This window comes from Gekko japonicus, unplaced genomic scaffold (assembly GCF_001447785.1).
Source record: "Gekko japonicus isolate JY-2015 unplaced genomic scaffold, Gekko_japonicus_V1.1 scaffold2307, whole genome shotgun sequence".
Taxonomy (NCBI): domain Eukaryota; kingdom Metazoa; phylum Chordata; class Lepidosauria; order Squamata; family Gekkonidae; genus Gekko; species Gekko japonicus.
This window is the reverse complement of record NW_015170342.1, coordinates 168,444-192,074: the sequence shown is the minus strand read 5'-3', so window position 1 is coordinate 192,074 and position 23,631 is coordinate 168,444. Positions and strand designations below refer to the sequence as shown.

General features: G+C 42.8%; 1 protein-coding gene across 1 annotated transcript in view; it reads left to right on the top strand.

The window, feature by feature from the left end:
* VWDE (von Willebrand factor D and EGF domains) overlaps positions 1 to 23,631 on the top strand; it is a 70,611-nt gene that overhangs the window by 5,031 nt on the left and 41,949 nt on the right. Inside the window, exons 4-10 of the mRNA XM_015418181.1 lie at positions 5,093 to 5,158; positions 8,013 to 8,272; positions 10,035 to 10,124; positions 11,498 to 11,642; positions 17,444 to 17,658; positions 19,087 to 19,160; positions 20,652 to 20,925. Coding sequence (XP_015273667.1) covers positions 5,093 to 5,158; positions 8,013 to 8,272; positions 10,035 to 10,124; positions 11,498 to 11,642; positions 17,444 to 17,658; positions 19,087 to 19,160; positions 20,652 to 20,925 — 1,124 coding nt within the window. The remainder of the gene's footprint in view (positions 1 to 5,092; positions 5,159 to 8,012; positions 8,273 to 10,034; positions 10,125 to 11,497; positions 11,643 to 17,443; positions 17,659 to 19,086; positions 19,161 to 20,651; positions 20,926 to 23,631) is intronic.

Below are 23,631 nucleotides of genomic sequence, written 5' to 3'. Positions count from 1 at the left end.
TGTGAGGTAGATAGGGCTGAGAGAGGATGACTGACTCAAGGTCACCCAATGGGTTTTATAGCTAGTGGAGATTTGAACCCTCATTGCCCAGGTCCTAGTCCAGCACTCTAATCACACTGATACTTGTCTGAAACCAATGTCATTTTGCATGGAAATTTCTCTTCACACATAAAATACACCAGCTTTCCCCCAGTCCCAATACACTTACAGACTCTCTAACCTATACAGTTTGCTAATTGCCTGTTGCCTGATTTAATTTACCTCAAGAAATTTTAGTAGTGTGTTCCCGTCTGCCATCTGCCAGCTTGTACCTAATACTACAATCCTGGACCTCTAGTAGCTAGAATTGGTATCTGCTACACTACTGCTGTGGTTTCCTCAGTGGTATTATGGTGGCTGCCAGGCTGTCTATAATTGTCTATATAGTCATGTAGAACTTAGTGGTATCTTCTATAATGGCTCTAAAAGTAGCAAGGAGGTATTGGGGAACATGAGGAATGCATCAGCAGGTAATTGGCATGGGCCAAAAAACAACGGACAAAAGCCAAAAGCATTGAGGAAGACAAGCTACACCAGTGCATGCAAGAGAGCCCTATGTACTACAATAGTGGGGGTAAAGAACTTTACGGCTGTGAAACACAGAGGGGAATTTCACATTACCCTTTTAAAGCCGTTATTATACTGTCTTGGAGTAAACCGGTACAGGGTTGCCATTTCACACAGGCTTTCCCCTACCGGTAAGGAGCCATCTCTGAAGCGGTTTGGCATTTCAGACTGTGCCGCTTTATTTTCCTGCCCTTTTTCACCTGCACGGGCGATCTCTGTCCTTTTGGGGGTTTTTTGGAACATTCATTTTAGGGTGCTATGGCGCTATAGCGCTATACAGGGGTCTTGTTGTAGAAAAAGAGCTGCCGGAGCTCATTAGCATAACTCATTAGGATAACTTATTTGCATATGCCACGCCCCCTGACATCACCGGAAGTGATAGAAGGCCACACCCCCTGACATCACCGGAAGTGTGTCAGAAGGCCCGGCTACTTACCCTCCTGCTTCATCCTCATTCCCAAACGGAATGAGGATCGAAGCAGAGGGCGGGGTAAAGAAGGGGGTGGGGCTTCACCACGTGACCGCCCTGCCCCCTAGAGGTTCTCTTCCGGAGCTCCGTACCTGAGAGCTCCCCCCCGACTAGAGCCCTGGCGCTATAACAGACCACCAAAACAGCAACCCCATTGGAATGCCTGAACTCCACTGGGATACATGAGATGGCTACAGGGGAAGGTGAGTCAGGGAAGGTGATGAGTTGTCAGGTTGCCAGCTGGGGAGAAGATGCTCATTGAACAGCAGGTTTAGGTGGGAGATCAGGGCATCAGTGATTGGTGAGACAGATGTTGCTGACCCAGCCTGATGTGCATCCATCCATGCCAAGAGGCGATTGGCTGGGAAGTGACTGGCACAGAGCTGGATCAGGTATATAGGGCAGGGAGGCAAACCCTTTATCTTTGTGAGCTGAAGTTGTTGAGTGGTAGGCTTGTCGGTGTGATTGCGTGAGAGGCTACTGATCTATTAGTCATGGTCTCCATAACTACCTTGTTGCAACTGATCCTGGAGATGTTGCAGATGATGATCAGCAGCACAGCAGCTTTGACTGAGGTGCTTATGCACTTCCTTCATCTCTCTAAGGAGGAGGGGGAGGAGAACTGACATGCCTGTCTTGAGCCATGCACCCTCCAGGTACAATCGGAGGGCATCTATCAGGGCATGGGCACCTGTCATTGCTGCCCATACAGTCCCTCGACGTTGGTGGGTAAAAGAGAGGACTGGTGGAACAACACTGTGATGGGCACATGGATCAATAAAGACTGGCTGAAGAATTTCCGGATGTCTAGGGCAACCTTTTTTGAACTAGCTGGTTCCCTGAGGCACTGTCTGGAGTGGCAGAACACTCACATTAGGATATCCATTCCAGTGGAGAAAAGACTGGCCATCACCCTATGGTACATGGCCAAACAAAAAGTATTCAGTGAACTCAGATATCAGTTTGGTGTGGGCCTGTCAACTGCATTCCTTATTGTGAAGGAGGTGATTCTGGAGGAGCTCTTCATCAAGAAGGTCTGCCTTGGAAATGAGCATAATTTGGGATGAATGCAGAGCTTCTTGGATTCTGTCATCCCCCCACAATGCAAGGACTCACAGTGGGCATGGAAGGGTTAGCAACATCTGTCACACCAATCACTGATGCCCTGATTTCCTGTCAAAGCCTGCAGTCCAATGAGGTACTTGTTTCCAGGTGGCAGATGTAGCCATCTCATGTATCCCAGTGGAGTCCAGGCATTCCAATGTGGTTGCTGTTTTGGTGTTCTGTTATAGCGCTATAGTGCCATAGCACTCTAAAATGAATGTTTTTTTTTAAAAAAAAAAGATGGAGATCGCCCACGCGGGTGAAAAAGGGCGGGAAAACAAAGCATCGCAGGAGGAAGCACTATGGGGCATTTTACACAGCACCCCGTAGTGCTTCAGAAACGGTATAGAAAAGTGGAGACTGCTTGGAAGCAGTTTGCAGGTAAAATGGTTCAGCCACGTTTCCTGAACGGGACAGAAGGGTTTCTGTCTGAAAGTGAAAATATATTCTGGTAGGGAACCGTTACTGACCAGAAACCGTAAGGGAACAGTTCCTGAACCGGAATATATCGGCTGTCTGAAATTCCCCAATGTGTGTTGACCTCAGTAATAACAGCTCTTTACCATGTCCACTGAGTCATGTATGAGCCATGGAACAAAGATCAGAAGTACACGTCTGTGTACTTTCATGCAAGCAGAGCACTTGCAAGTTACAGAACAAGTGGATTTTAGCTGATATACAGAAAAGTATAATCACTCCTAGCAGTTTTAGAAAATCAAATAAACTGAACAGTTGGATCTAGAATGTTCTTGTTCACAAAATTACATCTGCTATATTCCAATTTTGAAAGTGATTCAGACCATTGCTAAAGCAATAATCAACCATCAGTGAACTCCCAAGTTTGTTTTTAATAGTTTCTGACAGCAAATCAAAATGACTGACCAAAGTATCTCTTACATTAAATCAAAACTGCTGACTAATTTACAAGAATCAATTATTCTTGATATGCTAACTGAACAGAGAAGGAAAAAAATCTCACAGTAAAGAAGATTTACTTGCAGTAATAGGAGGTTTTAAATTAGGTTTGTCTGCTGCTTTAATTAAAATAAGTGAAATAAGCTCTTTATTATCAGGAAGAAATATCAGTTATTTACCGCAAACATTCCAGTGTAACAAGGTTTTTATTACTTATTATTTTACATGCCAAATGAAATTATTATAATTTAATTGATTTTGTAATTATGCAAGAAAAAGTAGATGGTGAGAGGTATAAATGTTTTTCATCATCCCATACAACTTATTTAATGAAACACTAAATGTATATAGTATAATGCACTGTTTCTTTTTATAGCAGAAAGTAATTTAAATATTGAAAACATTTTATTATACATTAAACTAAAAGCCAAATTGCTATCTTAAAATGAAAGTAATGAACTGTTTTAAAAAGTGAGAAATACATTTAATTTAAAAGCTTACGGCTGTTTAGTAAAATTACAGCACACTGAAAACTTTAAATCAGCAATTCTCAGACGTTAGCAACCCAAGGACCCCATTTTGATTAAAATATTTTTATGGATCTCCTGGCTGTTGCCTCCTCTCTTGCTGGCACATTCCACCCAATCCGTTTCAAAGTATGTGTGGCAGCCCATGTATGACATGTGGAGGCTTCCATCCTTGTGTGTCCTCAAAACAATATAGTGAGACCTTTATCAGCTACACTTCAAAAGCAAGTTTAAGTAAAATGTTTTTCTCTGTATGGCTTATAAGGTCAGATCTCAGAGAGCTGATTGTATTGGGCCACTACTCAAAAGGCCCCTTGACCCATATTCTGGTCAATCTTGCTGTGAGAGCCTACAATTACCATAGGTGTAGGATGACTACATTGGTGATATTCCAGAAAGCTTTGCTGTGTTGTGCAGCATACCTCATTGTGGTTCCTTAGGAGGAGGTGCCGGTGTTCATGTATACTGACTTCACTACCATCAATGAGACCCAACTTTAACGTTTGGAACAGACTTTGGATACAGTTTTGGGAATGAGCTTAGAGATAGAACTATTAGAATAACACCCAGCCCTTGGTTTCCAGTGTGATTTGGGAAATCCATCTTTCTCTCATACACTTTCTGGGCATGACTGGCCTTGCTTCCAGCAATTAAAATAATGTGGCATGATACAGTAGACTTGGTCATGCAAGGGCACTGCCATGCATTGTTGATGCTAGGCCTATGTCAGTTACACTGCAAATATCAGCCATGTAGAATCGCAGCAATGTAATAAGGTATTTTCTCACATGGTACGTCAAGACAATGCCTTGTAGTAGCTTTGTATGCTTCCTTTCTGTGTGGTTCCATATTGTGTAGTAGCTTTGAATCCCACTGTTGGAGGGTGGCTGATAACAGTAAAACGTCAGCTGTTATCCAGCTATGCATGATTGGAAAGGAAAATGTACTTGCATAGTTTATACTTGTTAGGGATGCCAATCTCTAGGTGGGACCTGGGGATTTGGAGGGTGGATTTTGGGGAGGGTAGGCCTTGGAAGGGACCTCAGTGGGGTATAGTGCCATAGAGTCCTCCATCGAAAGTGGCCATTTTCTCAAGCAAACTGATCTCTGTAGTCTGGAGATCTCCAGGCCCCACTAGTATTCCAGAGATTTACTGTCTTTGCTTGTTGAGGTTCCCTTTTAGTTATCATGATTATTAAATATTCAGGGACCCATCTTCCATGAATATGGTTAATCTACACACACAAAAGAATGCTTGTATAGGTCGATCCCTGTTCTGAAATCAACAAAACAACTGTGGATTGGCATGCATATCTTTAAGGTGTCATGGCTTTTTGTTACCTATGTACTAACATGGATTTGCCAGAACAGTTGTGTGACTCATAAATCTAAGCTTTTTAATTTATTATTGTTAGGTCCAAGACAAAAATATTCCTGTTGATACACTAATTTCAGGAATCTCTCTCTGTAGTGATTTCAGATGCAAAACCCCATGACTGTCAATCTGGGGACCATGGAACACAAACCATCTGTAGCAGTAAGTGTCTTGTGCTTGTTGTCAATATACTCTTTGCAGAGATGGTCCAGGGAATTCATATGCAATATGTTTGATTTCTTTCTCTGATTTTGAGCTTGGTAAAATAACTGAAGTTGTCTTTCTGATTAAAAGACATTAAAGCATAATTGCTGTTGTTGTTCAGGTGAAGAGATGCATGCAATAGCTAAATAGTAGATGAAAACATCATTGTCACAAAAAGGGAAACTTGTGTAATACCTCTGTTGCTTCACTGAACATTAGTTCATGTGTATTTATGATTTTTGGTTTTGTACCTCTTCATTTTGAAGTAATATTAGACATGGGAAAGATTTCCCAAAATCATTAACTAGACAGGAAGAGTGGTGGATCAGAATGGGGGTAACTTGCCCTTCGCACATCACTAAGCCTGGCTGAAAGTGTACAGCTTGGGGAGGCAGTGCAAAAGCATTGGAAGCAAGACCCAAAGGGAATCTATTTTGATAAGCAGAATTAGCTCTTTGTATAGCAGTGAATTTTTATTCCTTGAATTTCTAGATTCGGATTTTTCACCATTTTATTTTATTTTGATACGGTCGACCATGAGTTGTTGACCCACCGCCTTGCCAATGTGGGGATACGGGGACTAGCCTTACAGTGCTTGGCCTCCTTTCTCCAAAGTCGGGGACAGAGGGTGGCACTGGGGGGGGAATGGCTCGGCAACACCCACTTGAATGTGGGGTGCTGTAGAGCGTGATTCTCTCCCCGATGCTATGCAATATCTATTTGCGCCCCCTTGCCCAGATTATCCAGAGATATGGGTTGGGCCGTCACCAGTATGCTGATGACACCCAGCTCTACCTGCTAATGGACAGCCACCCAGAATCTACCCCTGAACATCTGGATAGGGCGTTACAGGCCATGGCTGGTTGGTTACAGCAGAGCAGACTGAAGTTGAATCTATGAAGATGGAGGTCCTGCACCTGGGCCGTGGAGGTCTGAGGCTTCCAGCCTTTGGCATGACCCAGTTGGTGCCAGGACTGAAGGTAAAGAGCCTGGGAGTGTTCCTGGGTGCCTCATTGTCTATGGAGTCCCAGGTCACTGCCAAAGCCAGATCAGCCTTTTTCCATCTGAGGCAGGTCAGGCAGTTGGGCCCATATCTCACCCCTCGTGACCTGGCTGCAGTGATCCATGCAGTGGTCACTTCCAGGCTAGATTATTGTAATTCTCTCTACATGGGGCTGCCCGTGACTCTGCTCCGGAAATTGCAGCTGGTACAGAATGCAGCAGCATGGGTACTGATGTTGCTGCCTGTGTGGGCCACATCCGCCTGGTGCTGTGCAAACTGCACTGACTGCCTATTGAATACTGGATCCATTTCAAGGTGCTGGTTCCTACCTTTAAAGCCCTATACGGCCAGGGGCCTGCATATCTTCAAGACCGCCTCTCCCCATATGAGCCCCGGAGGGCATTGCGCTCTTAGAATCAACATCTGCTGATGGTCCCTGGCCCTAGGGATACCCGAATTGCCTCAACTAGGGCCAGGGCTTTTTTGGTTTTGGCGTCTGCCTGGTGGAATGAGCTCCCAGTAGAAATCAGGGCCCCGTGAGAGCTTTTACAGTCCCATAGGGCCTGAAAGATGGAGCTCTTCCACCAGGTCTTCAATTGAGGCAGTGGGTATCTAATTCATTCTGGCCTCCCTCTTCCTTCCCCCATGAGTCACTCTTATGTGTTTGTTGAGATATTATTTATCGTATTTATTATAAGCTTTTTTTGTTCTGTTTTTATGATGTAAATCTGCATTCAGCAGATTATTATAAGTTGGAATACACCCTGAGCCAGCTTTGTGGGGAGGGCGGAATATAAATGGAAGGAAATGAATAAAAATAAATAAATAAAATTTATTTTATTTTGCAATGTTGGTATCCCATGTTGACCTTATTGGTGTGTACTCAGCTGCTTGGCTGAGTTTCTTGTGTGCAGAAGGCTTCTCATTCTTCTAAATGTATGGAATATCAGAGTTGCCCTGCTGGATCAGACTCATGGTCTTCTAGTCCAGCATCCTGTTTCACACAGTGGCTAACCAGTTGCTCCAGAGAGCCAAACAAGGCATAGAGACCAAAGCCTTCCCCTGATGTAGCCTCCTGACACTAGTATTCTGGAGATTTACTGTCTTTGATTGTGGAGATTCCCCTTAGTCATCATGATTATTAATCATTCAGGGACATATCTTCTATGAATATGGTTAATCTACACACACAAAAGAATGCTTGCATAGGTCAGTCCCTCTGCTGAAATTAACAGAACAACTCTGGGTACAGGGAGCACCACAGATATATGAAAGGTCCTGCACACAGATGATATTGCTGGGTTGGGCCACTGAAGTACAAAAATTTGAAATTTAGTAGGCGAGGACAGAAACTGGGAATCTGGGGAATCCTTTGGAGTACTAGAATTCTACCTCCTTATCAGGATTTTAAAGAGAACACTTGAGGAGTTTGAAGAAGGTAAGGGGAATCTGCCCTACAAATATCTCCATCTCTAGTGGTGTCCAGATCTGCAATTGTTTCATAAAATGTCATGATAACCTTTGGGTATGTTGAATGGCTATTATGCATAACATGTTGATTTCAGACTTTTTGTTCCCAATGGTATATATGTACACAGCACTCTGCATACAATTACATGTTTTGCTTTATCCAACCTGCATGGCTGTCAGTTTAGCTGATATTTTTGAAATGGCTTGCAGAAAATTAATTTATTGGGCTTAATGCTTTTTAAACAAATTTCCCCCAACTTTTCTCCTTTTACCTTGTTTTTTAAATTGATCGTTTATATTCCTTAAAGACTCTCCACTTGTTTTTCATCTTCTTATTAGGTAAATTTCCTCCTTCACAATTGCAACTTCCATTACCACCCTCTCCAAGCATACCTGAAATTGTGGCAGAGTTAGTTGATGATATTGTTTTCTTAAGGTGCACCTTTGATGTACCTACTGCAAACACCTCAGTGGGCTTTGTTGTGGTTTGGTCCAGACTGTCTCCTGAAAGCATCAAAGAAGAACTGAGACAAGAGACAACTGTTCAGACATTCTCAGTTTTAGAACTGGATGGTATAAACCTCAGACTTGGAGATAGGGTATGTTTAAATATGATTCTACTGTTTATGTTTATGCAAATTAATAATAATGTTCATTTACCCTCTAATTACCAGTCTTAAAAAAATAATCTTTACAGGGCAAAGAGTTTGTATCAAGTGATAAATGACTGGGATGAAACATCTTTGTATGCTATTCTTTTATTCATGGAGCCCTAGGTGGTTGTTTGTCTTATTTTCTGTGATTATAGTGTTGAGGAAGGATAGTTTTATCTGTGTAGATGTGGTATATATAATTATTAGGGGTGTGCATTCGGCTCTATCCAAGCCGGAAAATACCATATCAGTATTTATCAGCTATTCTTTCAGCTGGATATAGAGGGGGCATAGCAAATCCTGGATAATCCCAGTTCCAGGTGAAGCTGCAGCTTCAGGAATGCATTTGAAGGGACCACAACACCTTTGGCTCCATTATAGCCCGTGGGGACCATTATAGTCACTAGTTCTGCTAAACTTGCAACAAAAAAAAAACCCTCGCTTGGATTTGTTGAGCTGGCATTGCCACCGTGGCATTGGTTCTGCTGGGCACTCTGTACCTGCACTGGCTGTGCTAGGCTTACAACACCCCCTTGCCTGGATTTGTTGAGCTGGCATTGCCACAGTAGCACTGGTTCTGCAACAAAAAAACCACACACACACCTTTAGCTTCTATGCAGAGACTTTCTGGTTTGACATCAATCCCTGCTTTTTTCCTGTTTTTCCTCTCCGTTGGAAATAATGGAGAATGGGGGCACTTTCTTTGGGAGCCCATAAAATTGGACCTCCAAAGAAGGTGCCCCCATCCACCATTATTTCCAATGGAGGGGGAAAATAGCAGGGACTGAAGTCAAACCAGAGAGTCTCTGCATAAGAAACTAAAGGGTTTTTTTTGCAGAACCAGTGCTACTGTGGTAATGCCAGCTCAACAAATCCAAGCAAGGGGGGGGTTCCAAGCCCATCATGTATAGCATGCCAAGCAGTACCAGTGCAATGTACTAATGCCCAGCAAAACCCAGTGCCTTCCCTTAAATGCTTTCTTTTTTCCCCTCTGGGGCATTCTGTACATGTGCTGGCTGTGTTGGACTTACAAACCCCCCTTGCTTGGTTTTGTTGAGCTGGCATTGCCGCAGTGGCACTGGTTCTGCTGGGCACACTGACTATACACTGGTTCTGCTAGGCTTGCAACGCCCCCCTTGGATTTATTGAGCTGGCATTGCCACAGTAGCACTGATTCTGTAAAAAAAAAAAAAAACCCTTACACACCTTTAGTTTCTACTGAAGAGACTCTCTGGTTTGTCATCAGTCCCTGCTTTTTTGCTGTTTTTTCCCCTCCATTGGAAATAATGGATGGGGGCACTTTCTTTGGGGGCCCATAGAATTGGACCCCCTGGTCCAGTCTTTTTTAAACTTGGGTGGGCTTTTGAGTAGAGGCACCAAAAGCTACGCTGAGAATTTGTTGCCTCTAACTCAAAACACAGCCCCCAGACCCCTGGATACCCCAGATAGATTCCCCATTGACTATAATGGTCCCATAGGGTATAATGGAGCCAAAAATAGTAATCAGGATTTCTGAAAAAACCTGAATACCATACCAATATTGGAATGGGGGGGGGGGGTCTGATTTTTTTTTGTGTTCAATATATCTGAATCTGAAAAATCCTGAATTTTTTTTGTGCCCACCCCTAATGATTATGTTGATCTACAAATAAGTGTTCTGTTGCACTTATGCAGCTTTTAACACATTATTGTCTTATTCCTTTCATAGATTTACTGTAGCAGTTCTGCCTTTTTCTTAGAGAAACCAGAAATGCAGAGCCCACTCACTGAGAGCAAGGAATTCTTTGCAGGGATTAAGGTAGGTTGGGGTTGAATTTAGGTTCATATCATCTCTGTGCTGAAAGATATTTAGTGATTGCCTGTCTGTTTCTGGGGACAATTCAAAGTTCTGGTTCTGATCTTTAAGGTGTCAAATTCATTTATTACGAGGGCCGGATCTGACATATATGTCACTTTGTCGGGCTGGGCCATGTGTGCCATAAAATATGATGCCAGGTGCAGAAGACGATAAACGTTATGAAGGACACAGGGAAACCCAATTAATGATGTTATTTTTTACTCAAAATACAAATGTGCTTAAGACATTAACACTTTTACAGTATTTCCTTAGAGTATTTCCCTGATGCCCACCCTCCCACTTCCACTGCCCACTACTCATTAGCACTGGGACAGTATACAAGGAGATAATGTACAGCCTCTGTCATCTAGCAGTAAAGGCCCACAGGCTGTATGTTTGACACCCCTGCCCAGAATGTTTGGAGACCACCTCCTCTTGTTGAGTCCAATGCACCAGTTAATATCTTTCTCACAAACCTCTGCGCTCTGTAGAGATGAGGCAGGGGGCAACCAGAAACAGGGCTTTTCAGTGGTGGCTCCTATGGAATGCTGTTTCTGTTGAGTTTCAGCTGCTGTCTATGCTATTCTCTTTTAGGGTCCAGGCCAAATTTTCTTTTAAGTTAGGCTTTGAAATAAGGAGTTTGGTCTTTTAAAACTGTTTTTACAGCCTGCTTCTAGCTTCTTGATTGTTTTACCAAGATCATTTTAGACTGCTCAATGTTTTTGGCTGAGTTTTTAATACTTTGTTAATTGTCTCTGTGCTGCTTTATGATTTTATCATGTTTTACATTGTGAGATGCTTTGAGTAAGTAGTCTGGAGAGCTGGTATATATATTTAAATTAATAAAACAGTGCATTCCTCAATTATTTCTTTTAGTGAGAAATTTTACCTCCATAGATAGTCAGAACTGTAATATCATGTAAAAAGTAATACATGGAGAACAAATTAGAGAACATTGATTATCTGTAATTTTCTGCAAATAATTTTTATGTGCAAAAAAAATCTCAAACCCTTGACTGGAAATTCTTGGAGGAGTTTATTTCTTTCTTTTGGGGGAATCTCTTTTGCAGGATCACGTAAATTAATGGTAAAGGACTTATTTCTCCATCACAGTGTTGGTTTATTCAGGAGGATATTAAGTTTTGTATTATTTATGTTATTTAAAGTCCACCTTTCTTGATATTACCTTATTGAGTGTTGTTTTTGTATGGTTGACAAAACAGTTTGCTGTTTCAAGTCCTTAAACATTGTTCAGAAAATATTACACCAGTCTGACAGTGAGATAATTCCATGTAGATGTCTTGCATTCTTAGCATGCTCTTTTTATATGCCAGCTGCATCCTGAGGCATTTACTATATCCGAAGATGGAAAGCAATATAGACTGACAGCAGAAAGCAAAATTCCCATTCCTTGTCCTAAAGAAGGCCAGTTTGGAAATGACTGCAAAATCTCATTAAAATTAAACACGATAGAGGAAGGTAATAGCTACTTTGAATCTTTCTTTTAAACATTTTAAAAATGGCTTGTGCCCTGAGTTTTGATGATTGATCCATCTTTTCAACTGACCATTTTTATAGTGGTGAGTTACATATACAGTACACCCTAGGATATCTTGGCATAGTAGATATGCTGTTGAGGTCTTGATGACTCCAAGATCTCATATAGCATCAAGTAAAAGGAAGCAGAAGTATTTTGCCCAGGGAAATAATGAACCTGACCTTTTGAACCTGAATTCCCATATGAATCTGCCTGGTAATGAAGATCAGCATCAGAGGCTTGCCTTGGATCCCCATTCCACCCCTCTTTTGGAGGGTGTGTGTGTTATGGCAATCTCGCCCTCTTCCCTCCCCCACACACATGATTTTCCCTTTGTTTCTTTTTCTGAGCAGCCCCGACATCTATTTTCTCCTTATTTGATGGTCTTGGCTGTCCTACCCTATCACATTCTTATGTATTTTGATGCTGGCCCAGCCCAGAGACTTGAGGGAAGAGACAAAATCACCTGCTAATGTTCTACTCCTGTAATGACACACACGGTGCTTTTTGAAGGTTCAAAAATAAACAAAATATTTTATTTAACTTGGAAGGGAAAAGGTCAAGTCGAATCAGGGGTAGGATGTAAGAGGCAAACCAATAATAAAAACTGAGGTAACTCTGTAATCACACTTGAATGGGGATCTTCTGTGATCCTCTTACTCTCCTTTGCCTCCTTCCCAGTCCTCATTCAGTGCTAATCTGTCTCTTCCTCAGTTGTCAGTTCCCACCCATCATTTCTTAATGGTCCAGTCATGCTCCCCACAGAATTCCATTTGAACAGTCTGTCATTCAAAGGTTCTCAGACTCTGTGAGGTATTAACCCTTGACAGTCTGTCACAAGTGTCTATTAAGGCCTTAACTGTTTTGACATCTTGCTTAGAGAATGCCCCTGCTGTAAGCATTTGCCAGGCTGGTACCAAATCTGATGATACTTTAGTCCCTGGCTGAATCTGTTACTTTTTATTCCAGGACTTTGCTAATAAGTTTTAGTTTGTTTACCTTCACTTTGTACTGTTTCTATTCTTATGTACTACTTTTATCCTTTTACTGCTGGTAATTATATCATTCTTCTAATTTTATTGGTTTCAATCTGATACTTCTGCTTGATTTGTGTCCAGAGTTGGCAGCACCCAACCTGCCCTTCCCCCCACCCCCACAGCTTTGGCAATACCCAACCTCCCCCCCCCCATGGCTTCAGCACCAAGCCCATCAGCCTTGCAGTTGAGCTGGACGCTCTCACAGCTAGACGCAATACCACATGAGCCCTTTCTTTTCCCCCACTTACCTACCACAGGCACCAACTGGGGAGGCAGAGGTGGCAGGGATGCCACAGAGTGCTCTGGGCTCCTCAGTGAAGGGCAAGCCCCACCAACCCTCTCGGAAGCCTTGGGGCCATGGTCACCAGCAAGTGAGGTCATCACCTGGCACCATGGCTGATGCAGGGCAGCAGGAGGGGGAGAAACCTCAGTGGAGGCTGTCTGTCAAGATGGTGTTACACGGATTGCCTGGGGTTCTTTATACACTATGTATACAAGGGTCAAATTGCGAGAGATACCAGTGGAAGGAAGAAACCTCTGACTGAATAAATGGGGTTTTATTATGGATAAATGCAAAGTTCACACAACACACTCATACAAAAATAATAACAATAGGTCAACATACACAGAGCTAGGAAATAGAGAGGTGATCGATAGTGACAAGGAGGGGGTTGATTTTAGATTAGGGCAATATTCTCCTGATCTTGAAGTCTGGAATCCACATGGAAGAAGAGAACACGGCTGACCAGCAGTTCGTGTCAAAGGCTCAGACAGTGTCTGAGGATACACTCTTGTGGGTGCCTCAAGAGCTGTACAAAAATTAAGGCGCAGAGTGCCAGTTTAAATGTGGTTTGGGGAGCCAGGGCTGGCGCAGCCAAGGGTGTAATGAGTAGCCAGATTAAAAATTGAGTACATGCAGGATGCTTGGTTCCACCAGTGTTTGTCTTTCTATGTGTCAGTGGCTCGATGTGGAATGGGGAAGGGTGCTGGACTTCTGGAAATGACTTCCAAGAGACGGTTCAGTTTATTAAAGTGATGCCAAGGTGATGCAAAGATGGGATTGGGGATTAGAAGGACGGCCAGGCTGGCTATCTCTGTTGATTGAGGTAGTCATGAGCAATGCTCCCTCTAAGCTGTGGAGTCCTGTGAGCAAAAGTTCTACTTTGTGAGCTGGTGGTATTAAAGTTGTGAGCGAGCGATTTGGCTCCTGCATAAATTCGTTTGCTCTGGAGCCATCCTTCCTGAGCTAAGACAAAAATGGGTGAGCTGGAGGCTAAAAAACTGTGAGCTAGCTCACACTAACTCAGCTGAGAGGGAACACTGGTCATGAGATCCTGTATACGTGCTTGCTCACCAGGCTCCTGTTTGGCTCGGTTCCTCCTGAACCTGTCAGGCTAGTTCAAATGGAGTATTTTTCTGGCTCCATGTTGCCTGCCTATGACAGAACAATGTGAGGTGTGGGACCCTGGTCTTACTACCCTTTGAGCTGCTGGGTCCCTCCAAGGTTTTGGGGGAGAGCACGTTTAATACAGGTATATAGGGGGAAGGTAACAATGGTGGTCCTTAGCACCAAGAGCAGTGGCCTAGCAGAGACAGCCAAGGCCAGGGACTGGCCAGACCATAGCCCCATGGAATACCCAGGTGGCCAGGAGATAATGCCCCCATAGAAGGTTCTGCACAAATGTGGCTAGGAGGGCTGCTGGCTGGGTTGGAGAGGGCACTTTAAAGTGGTGGTACTTTGGCCCCTAGCCCCCGTGGTTGCCCAGTTAGTGAGGGCAAGGCCTGGGGATGGGGTTGGAGTCCTTGAGGCATCAGGGAAGGTATTTGGGGAGGCTCCACTGCTAGACCAGGGAGGAAAAGAGAAGGTACTTGCCTTAGCTAAAGGAACAACTTCTCGGAGGATAAAAGGGCAGGCATAGGTACTATAACCCTTGTTCCTATCCCCTTCACGGCAGCTCTGAGGCCGGAGGGTGCCCCAAAAGGGCAGGATGGCATGCTGGTTCTATCCCCTTTTCCTCCAGCAAAGGAGGACCCTCACAGTTATATTTCTTGAATTGGTTTTATTGGTTTGGATCGTACTACTCCACTCACCTAAATGCGGAGGCTTTCTCCAGCAGAAGCTCTTCTCTGAAGGAAAGTTCTTTGCAGCTGAACAAAGCAGTGAGTTTTTATTGTTTAACTGTATTAAATTGTACACCATCTCTGGAAGCTTTTTGAGAATGCAGAAGTATTTTAAATAAATAAATTCAGACAATTTAGTGTGTCTTTTTTACAATCTATGTAGCACAAGCACATTCATCACCATAAACTCCAAACCTAATAGTTATTCTGTCTGTCTAAACCATTATAGTAGTAGTAAAATATCCAAAACTTGTTGGCTTCAAAGAAGAATTGAATACCTTTATAGAATACAGTTGACAATTCCAATTTAGTGTCTTAGATGTCAACTTCAGAATTAGAAAGTGCCTTTCTCTTCTCAGATACTGTGATCTGTTTATCATTCTCTTAGGGCTGAACTACGTATTACTTGGGAGATTCGTGATCCTTCTCCCTCCCATGGTTATAGTTCATTAAAAAGTAAATGGCAGGAGATTCAGTCACAGCTTTCCTGAATAATCTGTAGTGTGGCCCTGAGGCATAGAAACATAATGCTGGAAGGGATCCCAATGGACATCTAGTCCAATCCCTTACACAATGCAGGAAATTCATAGCTACCTTCCCCCCTACTCCCCAAGTGACTCCCGTTCTATACCCAGAGGAAGGGGGGGAAACCTCCAGGATCCTGGGCTAATCTGGCCTGGAGGAAACTTCCTTCCTGACCCCAAAGTGGTGATGAGACCAATACTACTTCAGGTGGAACCACACCTTTGCTAGACAAAATTGAGTGGTATTGATCAATGAAATTGTTAAAGGCAATCTAAAGGGTTTTTTTGTTCCAGCCTAATAATGTGACTCTGACCAAGAAATTCGAAATGTCTGATCCGGATTCACGTCAGTCATGCACTTTGTGGCAACTTGACCTATGTTTATATAGAAAAAAGATAAGGAAGACATGGGCATTTAATTATTTTGAAATAAGTGTTATGTCGTACTGCAAAATTGGTGGTGTTTCCTTGTTCTGTGAAGTTGTTGCAACCCTGCTTGTGGATGTATTCAAGTAATTTATGTTGGAATTAATTTTATTTATGTAAAACTTGTTCCAAAATACTCATATATATGCATAAACGTATATGCATAGTTGTTATTGGCACTGACTGATAATTTTGTACTTATCACTTTAACTAACAGGGCTTATTTGGCTACATATGCACTTGCACTGTGTTCTCATTGTTGCTTTGTTAAGTTCATAGTGAGTCACAGAATTGCTGTCAGATGGTCATCTAGCCTGTGCTTAAAAACTCCCAAAGAAGGAGATCCCACCACCTCCCAAGGAAGCCTGTTCCACTGAGGAACCACTCTATCAGAAAGTTCTTCCTAATGTTTAGCTGAAAACTCTTGATTTAATTTCAACCCATTGGTTCTGGTCTTACATTCTGGGGCAACAGAAAACAACTCTGCTCTATCCTCTATATGACAGCCCTTCAAATATTTGAAGATGGCTATCATATCACCTCTCAGCTGTTTCCTCTTCAGGCTAAATGTAACCAGCTCCTTCAGCCTTCCCTCATAGAACTTGGTCTCCAGACAGAGGCGCCAGAGATTATGAAGAACACAGGAACCTTGGAGAGTCTTAGGCCACGTTCAGACTGGCAATTTGCCCTGCTACAGCCATGTTTCAGCAACGTTTCCCAAGCGGATGAAAGAGGGCATTCACACAGGCACATCTGCCTGGCGTTCCCCACCCGTAGGCAACCCGTGCTGTTCCACTTCGCTCCCATGTTAAAAAGATACCTGACAAAAGTGGTAGCAAATCCCAGAGAGTGCCTTTATCTTGCGTTATTCCGCTTCCCGGAAGTGTGAACGCGAAGCCAAAAAGCCGGGAGCGACCCCCTTCTACAGTGTGCGCCGGGTGTTTCTGCGCATAAGGCAGCAGCAACCGGATTGGCTGTGCTCCGCTCTACCGCCCATGCGCCCATACACACATAGAGGAAAAAGCCGTTTACAGCCGTGTCTCCGGGCCAGCAGTCTGAATGCCTCCTGGTATGCTCTTGCATCTGTCGGCCCGTGTGACCAGGAAAACGCGAAACAGTTTATTCCAGGGCTTTTTTGCCATGACTGGCTCCCGCTGCAAATTGCCAGTCTGAACTCAGACTTAGTGGTTGTGTTTTGCTTCATGCTCAATAACTATTGAATGGGCATGTTTGAGCTCTCCAATAAATCAAATTGGTTAGCACCCAGAAGACTTCTTAATATTCCTTGGTAGCATGTGCTTGCCTGACTTAATTGAGTTCTTAGCTTTGTTTTGCTCTGTGGTCAGGCACTGTGGTGAGATTATATGTTTTTGCTCTTGCTTGCTGTTTGCATGTACATTATAATGAACTATGTGGGTTAATCTGGGAGAAGGGTGGGGAACTATATGGAAGACCCTGCAGTAGGTAGAACTAGCTGTCTTTCTAGCCCTTTCCAGCCTTATGATTCTTTTCTTCCCTTCCTCCTCCACTTTTTCTTGAAACTGTCTTTGCTAAGTGTGTTTGGTGTTCAGTAGTTGATGAAGGTCTCTAAGAAAGAAAAAAAACTCACAAATGGCTTATCTTACTTTGAAACAGGTAAAGACCAACGGAGCTTAAACTTGGTACTGTCTTCTTGCCTTGTGGACCTTTTTCAGCATCCCTGCAACAATAAAACCTGTAGCCAGGCTAGTATTCATTTTGCTGCTGTGTCTGATTTCATTCAAGATGGGGACACAGTAACCAGGATTGTGGTGGACCCTATCATTAGTGACAGTTTTCTGTGGAATAATTATGTGCCAGAAAGCACTCAGGTAAAAATTCATTCTATTCTGTCTTGATTTTGAAAAATAGTTCTAAGCCCATTGAGGTCATTGCACATAAAAGTCTGAAACTGTTTAGGATTGCACTGTCCGTCACTACTCTTTGTAAATTTTTAACTAGTAATTGTTTTTACCATTTATATGGCATTCTGATTTGCACAATGTGTTACTATTATTATTGCACTGGACTGCACAGTAACTCAGAGAGAAGGCACTATTTATCTCTTTGGGGGACTGACTTAGCTCAAGACTTGCTATAAATTCACACATTATCAAATTCTCATTTAAAAAAAAGGAAACATGGATTTTGGCTGTACACTATCATCTGTGAAGATGGTATATCTGTGTATTCTGCTACATGATACCTGAGATGGAAGATTTATATATGTGGAAGAAGTTTGTTTGAAGTATCCCACAGTCCATTGCCGCGATGGGGCTTGAAATTACATCTCTTTTACATCTCAGTTTGGCCCTGAGTCTGCCACAGTGTTGTGGTTTCATTTTAGGGCTTGTTTTATTCAACTTTTGAAAATGCTGGGGGGGGGGTCCCAATCCTGCTGGTAACCATGGCACAGGGGGATGAGGGGCTGTTGTTCCCCCTCCCCACATGCCATTTTCAAGAGTTGAAATGGGTTGACAGAATCCAGTAACTGCAGCAAAAATCCAAGTTCTAAAATGAAGCCCTATCCCTGTGGCAGACTTGAAGATGTGATATCATCTAGTGTGGCCCTTAGATATAACAGATGTAGTTTCAAGTCTCATCTCATATATAAATAATCCAGGGAATACTCCAGGAATAATCAGCACAAAACAAAAGTTAGCACATCAAAAACTGTAAAATTTAATCAAAATATTAAGCCTAGTGAATGGGGGGAAATAATTCAGAGCTGAAATATAGTTGCATATTAACTTGTTTACCTGGTATTTTATGGTTCTGTTGTTTTAAATTATTTTAATAGTTGTTTTAATGGTATTTATTACGATTGATGTAAACTGCCCTGAGCCTGCCAGTGGGGAGGGTGGTATATAAATAAATAAATTTTAAACCTCATAATGCAAAACCAAAACACCCAGGAAACTCTGATAAAAAAGGCTTGCTGGTTATCGCCAAGAGTTGCAATCCTTGTAAAAATAAGTTTCCTTCTGTAGAGTACAGAGTGTCATTTCCAGATCTAATTTTGGTTATGGTCTTCTGATTTCCTTATTAGAAATTTCTGATTATTTAGTATTATTATTATTTCTGATTATTTAGTATTATTAAGGTTAGTTAAACCACTTTTAATAACTAAAATACCTATACGTGCAAGTCAGTTATTTATGTCTGGATCAGTGCGTGAGTATATGAAGGATTCCTTATCAGCATGTTTAATCAAGTAATTTACAGCAATCATAATGTCCCATCTGCATTCTTTTCTGAAGGTTACCGTGAAGGATTTGCCCTCTGCTTATTGCTACTCTTTTACTGACCCACATATCATTACATTTGATGGCAGGTAATTAATGGGATTTCCTACTGTTTGTTCAATTGTTTTTTAAAAGAGTGTATATAACTACAGCCATCACTATTAAGAACCACTTTTCATTTGTTTTCATCTGTTTTTCTAATTAAATTGCAAAATGGGAGGAAAATGCTTTCCCTCTAGTACTTGCTTCAGTTTAATGATGCTGGTTGTTATATTTCTAAGGGGAAACTGTTTTCTTTCAGTGTGTGACAATGAGGTGTAGCCAGTGGAAATTATGTCTTTTGAACAATTCTGTAAAATGTGTCCCTTGATGAGAGCAATGGTTACACTGGACACTCTATAGGCACAACACATAGCCAGGGACAGCATATGCTTATTAAAATCCATACCAAGTGAGCATTGACTAGGCAAAGCAACAATGCCAGATTTTATGCAGCACAATTGCCTAGCAACTCTGTGAGATTCAGCTAAGTGCAACATGGCTTGATAGTATTTGTAGCAGCCATTTGTATTGTCTTCCCATTGGAAAAAATAATCTTTAACATCGACCCATCAAGAAATCCTTCTAGTGAAGTATTAAGGGAAAGAATATCATAGGTGTAACATCATCCTTCTCAACTATCTTCAGGAAAACAGTTGAACAGTAATTCTTCTCCAGTGGATTGGATCTAGCCTGATTTTTCACTCAGTGTCAACCCCATTCCCCCTTTTTCTTCAAGTCCCATTGGTCATGACTTTTGTTCATGCAGGTCTCATGATCTTCGGCATAGCCCTTTTGGTGGCCCAAGGAGACCTCCCTTTTTCACCAGTGTAAAATATGTTTGGATTCAACACAGTTTATGGAATTCACAGACGTAGGTTTGTGTTGATGGCCGCCAGTTTAGATGGCTCGAAAAGGGGCTAGACATGGAGAACAGGTCTTTCCGTGACTATTAGTTATCATTTCTAAATAGATCCTCCATGTTGGAATGCCAGCTGTACTTCAGAATAGGGTCAATGGCATGTGGGGGGGCTGTTACCTTCATACCCTGCTTCTTGCTGTTCCTGTAGGGTTCTGGTTCATGTCTAGAAAACAGGATGCCTGACTAGATGGATCTGTGGTCTGACCCAGCGGGGTTGTCCTTATGTCCTTCAGAGTTGGGGTTCAGGAGCACATATTTTCTAAGAAGAGAATTTATCTACTTGCATATCTTTAATAATGGATGTCATGTGGTAGATCTGCTCTCTTCTGTAACAAGTCCCTGTAACATGTTATAGCAGATGCATGTCCACACTGGAGATCTCTTTTCTGCTTTGATGTTTTAGTACTAAACATGAAGTGTGAAAAGTAGCATCCCCTTTCTGCTCAAAGGTACAGTGCTTTTGTAATTTCTTGCTGTGTGGATCATGTTATACTTGTGGTAACCCTACAATTTCATCATCCTATCCTGATGGCTTTTAAACAAGTCGTTCATAAATGCCATTATGATGTTAATTTTTTTTAAAAAAAAAATCATATACTCTTTTTATTTTTGTCTCTAGAGCATATGACAATTTTAAAACAGGAACATTTGTGCTATACAGAAGTAACTTCCGTGATTTTGAAGTCCACGTACGTCAGTGGGACTGTGGAAGCCTTTATTACCCGGCATCATGCAACTGTGGTTTTGTTGCCAAAGAAGGGGCTGATATAATAGCGTTTGACATGTGCAGTGGCCAGCTTCGTGACTCACAGCCCCATTTATCCATAAAGAGCAGAGACTCTCCAGACAGCTATGTCAGGATCACTGAATCTTACCAAGGAAGGAAAGTCACAGTAGGTTATTGATTTTGTATCAGCTCTGGACCTGTTTCATTCAGGAGGGTTTTTTGTTGGTGGTGTTGTATTAGCAATATGTATGCATTCTATATCTTAACACTTTCTTACTATCTATAACAAAGCAGTCTTCCTTTTCTTAAAACCATTTTAGGATTTGAAACAGGTAGATAATTTAGGGAATATCATTAAAAACAAGAAGGACAGGGCAATAGATTCAGGTGGGTAGCCATGTTGGTCTGAAGTAGCAGAACGAAGTTTCAGTCTAGTGGCACCTTTAAGACCAACAAAGGCCCCTGCCACACGAGGGAAGAAAGGGACGGCCAAAGTGCGGCTTTTAAAAGCCGCACCTAAATAGGCATGCGGCGGCGGGATCATACAGATCCCGTGAGCCGCTGTGCATTTGCTCCCCGGCACGATCAGATGCCGGGGAGATGGGGAGAAAGGCACAGGAGTCTGCTGAACTGCGCATGTCGGAGCATGCGCAGTTCGGCAAGGAGCCGGGGATGCACCGGCGAAAGAACGCGCCGGCGATCCCATGGCCAGCGTTGCTGCGGCCGTTCGACAAGAACCACCTCGGTAGGTGGTTCTTTTTTTGTGCGGATTATCGCTGGAAGGGCCGGATCGGGGATGGACACGGTACGCTTCCCAGATGTTGCAGTGGGATCGCACCCATTTGCTCCGCCCCCGTTCCGTCCCTCTCCCGGCCCTAATTCTCTCGTGTGACCGGGGCCAAAGTTTTATTCTAGCTATAAGCACTTGTGAGCATGCACGCTTCTTCGGGCAGGACAGGAAAAGGAACAGAAGAGAATGTTAAGCTGTGACTATACCAGCTTAGCTTTTGCTTAACATAGGAGTCAGTGCAGTCTACACTTTCTTCCATTTCATGTTACTGATTTCCTTACTGAGCATTTCATTTTCGTTCCATATGAAAACTGTACCTCCTGTAAGAGGTACCAGAGATTTCCATTTTATTTTATTGATGTATTTTATTGATGCTTTTTCCAATCATTATCCCATCATTGCTTTTTCATTATTGGGGCTGTTTTGTAAAAGTTGATTTTGTACATAGCTGCCTGTTCTCATCATATACTTACTGACCTGCTATTTCCTTTGGAAAGGTGTAGTGGGCTGTTCCTGATCTTGCACAGTCATGGAAACATAATAGTTTTATAGGCTTATTTGACATCTCCCCTTAAAACAGCATTGTTTATTGTGGCATCTGCATCTTGCCTTTTTTTAGTCCATAAAGCAACTTGCAGATACCAAAATCACTACCAGTTAATGGTGTGCATAATAATGCAAAGGGATTTTATTTATTTATGTTATTTATAGTCTGCTTTTCTCACTGAGACTTAAGGCAGATTACCCAATGTAAATCAATGCAGTCAATAGGATGAGACATCAAATAAACAATGTAATAGGACTGGGGTTGCAGAAATGTGTAATGAAGCATAAATATTAAACATGACCTGTTAAACAAGCAGAAAATGGTATTACATAAGTAGAAATACAATCCCCATATACAGTAGATAACATATACCATATGCAGTAGTGAAGTCCACAAACCTGTTCCCTTCATGGTGGATTCTGAGGTAAAATATGTCCTCACTCACAACACATCACTTCCCCTTCAACAGAAACAAACCCAATAACACAATCATGCCACACCACAAAAAAGACAGATCACACCACAAGCAGAATACCACAAGGCAAAAAATGATAGAAAAAGGTGCCAGCAGTCACCCCATTACTGCCACAGATACCAGAGAGCGCTTCAGAGGATGGTGTGCAGATCCCAGGTTCATGTTTTAAAAGCTGCCTGGGGGATTATGGACCATTCACACACTTTCAGCCTTAACATACCTCATAGGTTAGTTGTGCGGATCATACGGGGAAGAGGAGAATGATGTCAGCTGCTTTGGTTCCTACTGCAGGGGAAAACTGCCCTTTCCCTTGTCAGAGGCTGAGGGGGGGGGGAATGAAACCTGAAGACAGGCAGGCAGATAAAGGTAGGCTGATGGTTACCTGGAAAGGACATAGGGTTTCCAGGTTGGAAACTTCCAGGATATTTTAGGGACCAAGCCTGCTGAGGGGGGGGGGTCTGAGGAAGAGGAAGAGGGGGACCTCAGACAGATACAATGCCATACTGCCCACACTCCAGACAAGCTGTTGCCAGTCTCCAGGTGACAGCTGGAGAGATCTTAAAGCTATTTCAAAGTGTTGCAATTTATTGACAGAGTAGTGTTTTGGAAAATCTTGAGGAATTGTTTGGTGCATTTACGATGGGGCTCCTGGGGAACTATTGTTGCCAATCTTGGCCCAGCAGCCATCAAACCATTCTCTTCAACCCCCTGCTGTGCAGCTGACTTCCCCCTAGGGTTGCCAATCTCCAGGTGGGACCTGGAGATCTCCCACTGCTACAATTGATCTCCAGATGACAGAGATCAGTTCCCCTAGAGAAAATGACTGCTTTAGGAGGGTAGACCCTATGACATTATACCTGCTGAGTCCTTCCGCCCCCCCCCCGCCCAATGCTGCCCTCTACAGAATCCACCCCCCAAACCTCCAGGTATTTCCCTCCTTAGAGCTGGCAACCCTACATTCCCCTCAGTGCCTGTTGGGAGTGGGTGGTGGGGGAGGGGAAGGGAGTGGGCAACCGAAGGCTTCTGCCTCCTGTCTCCGGTCCTGGAGTGGGGGTGGTGG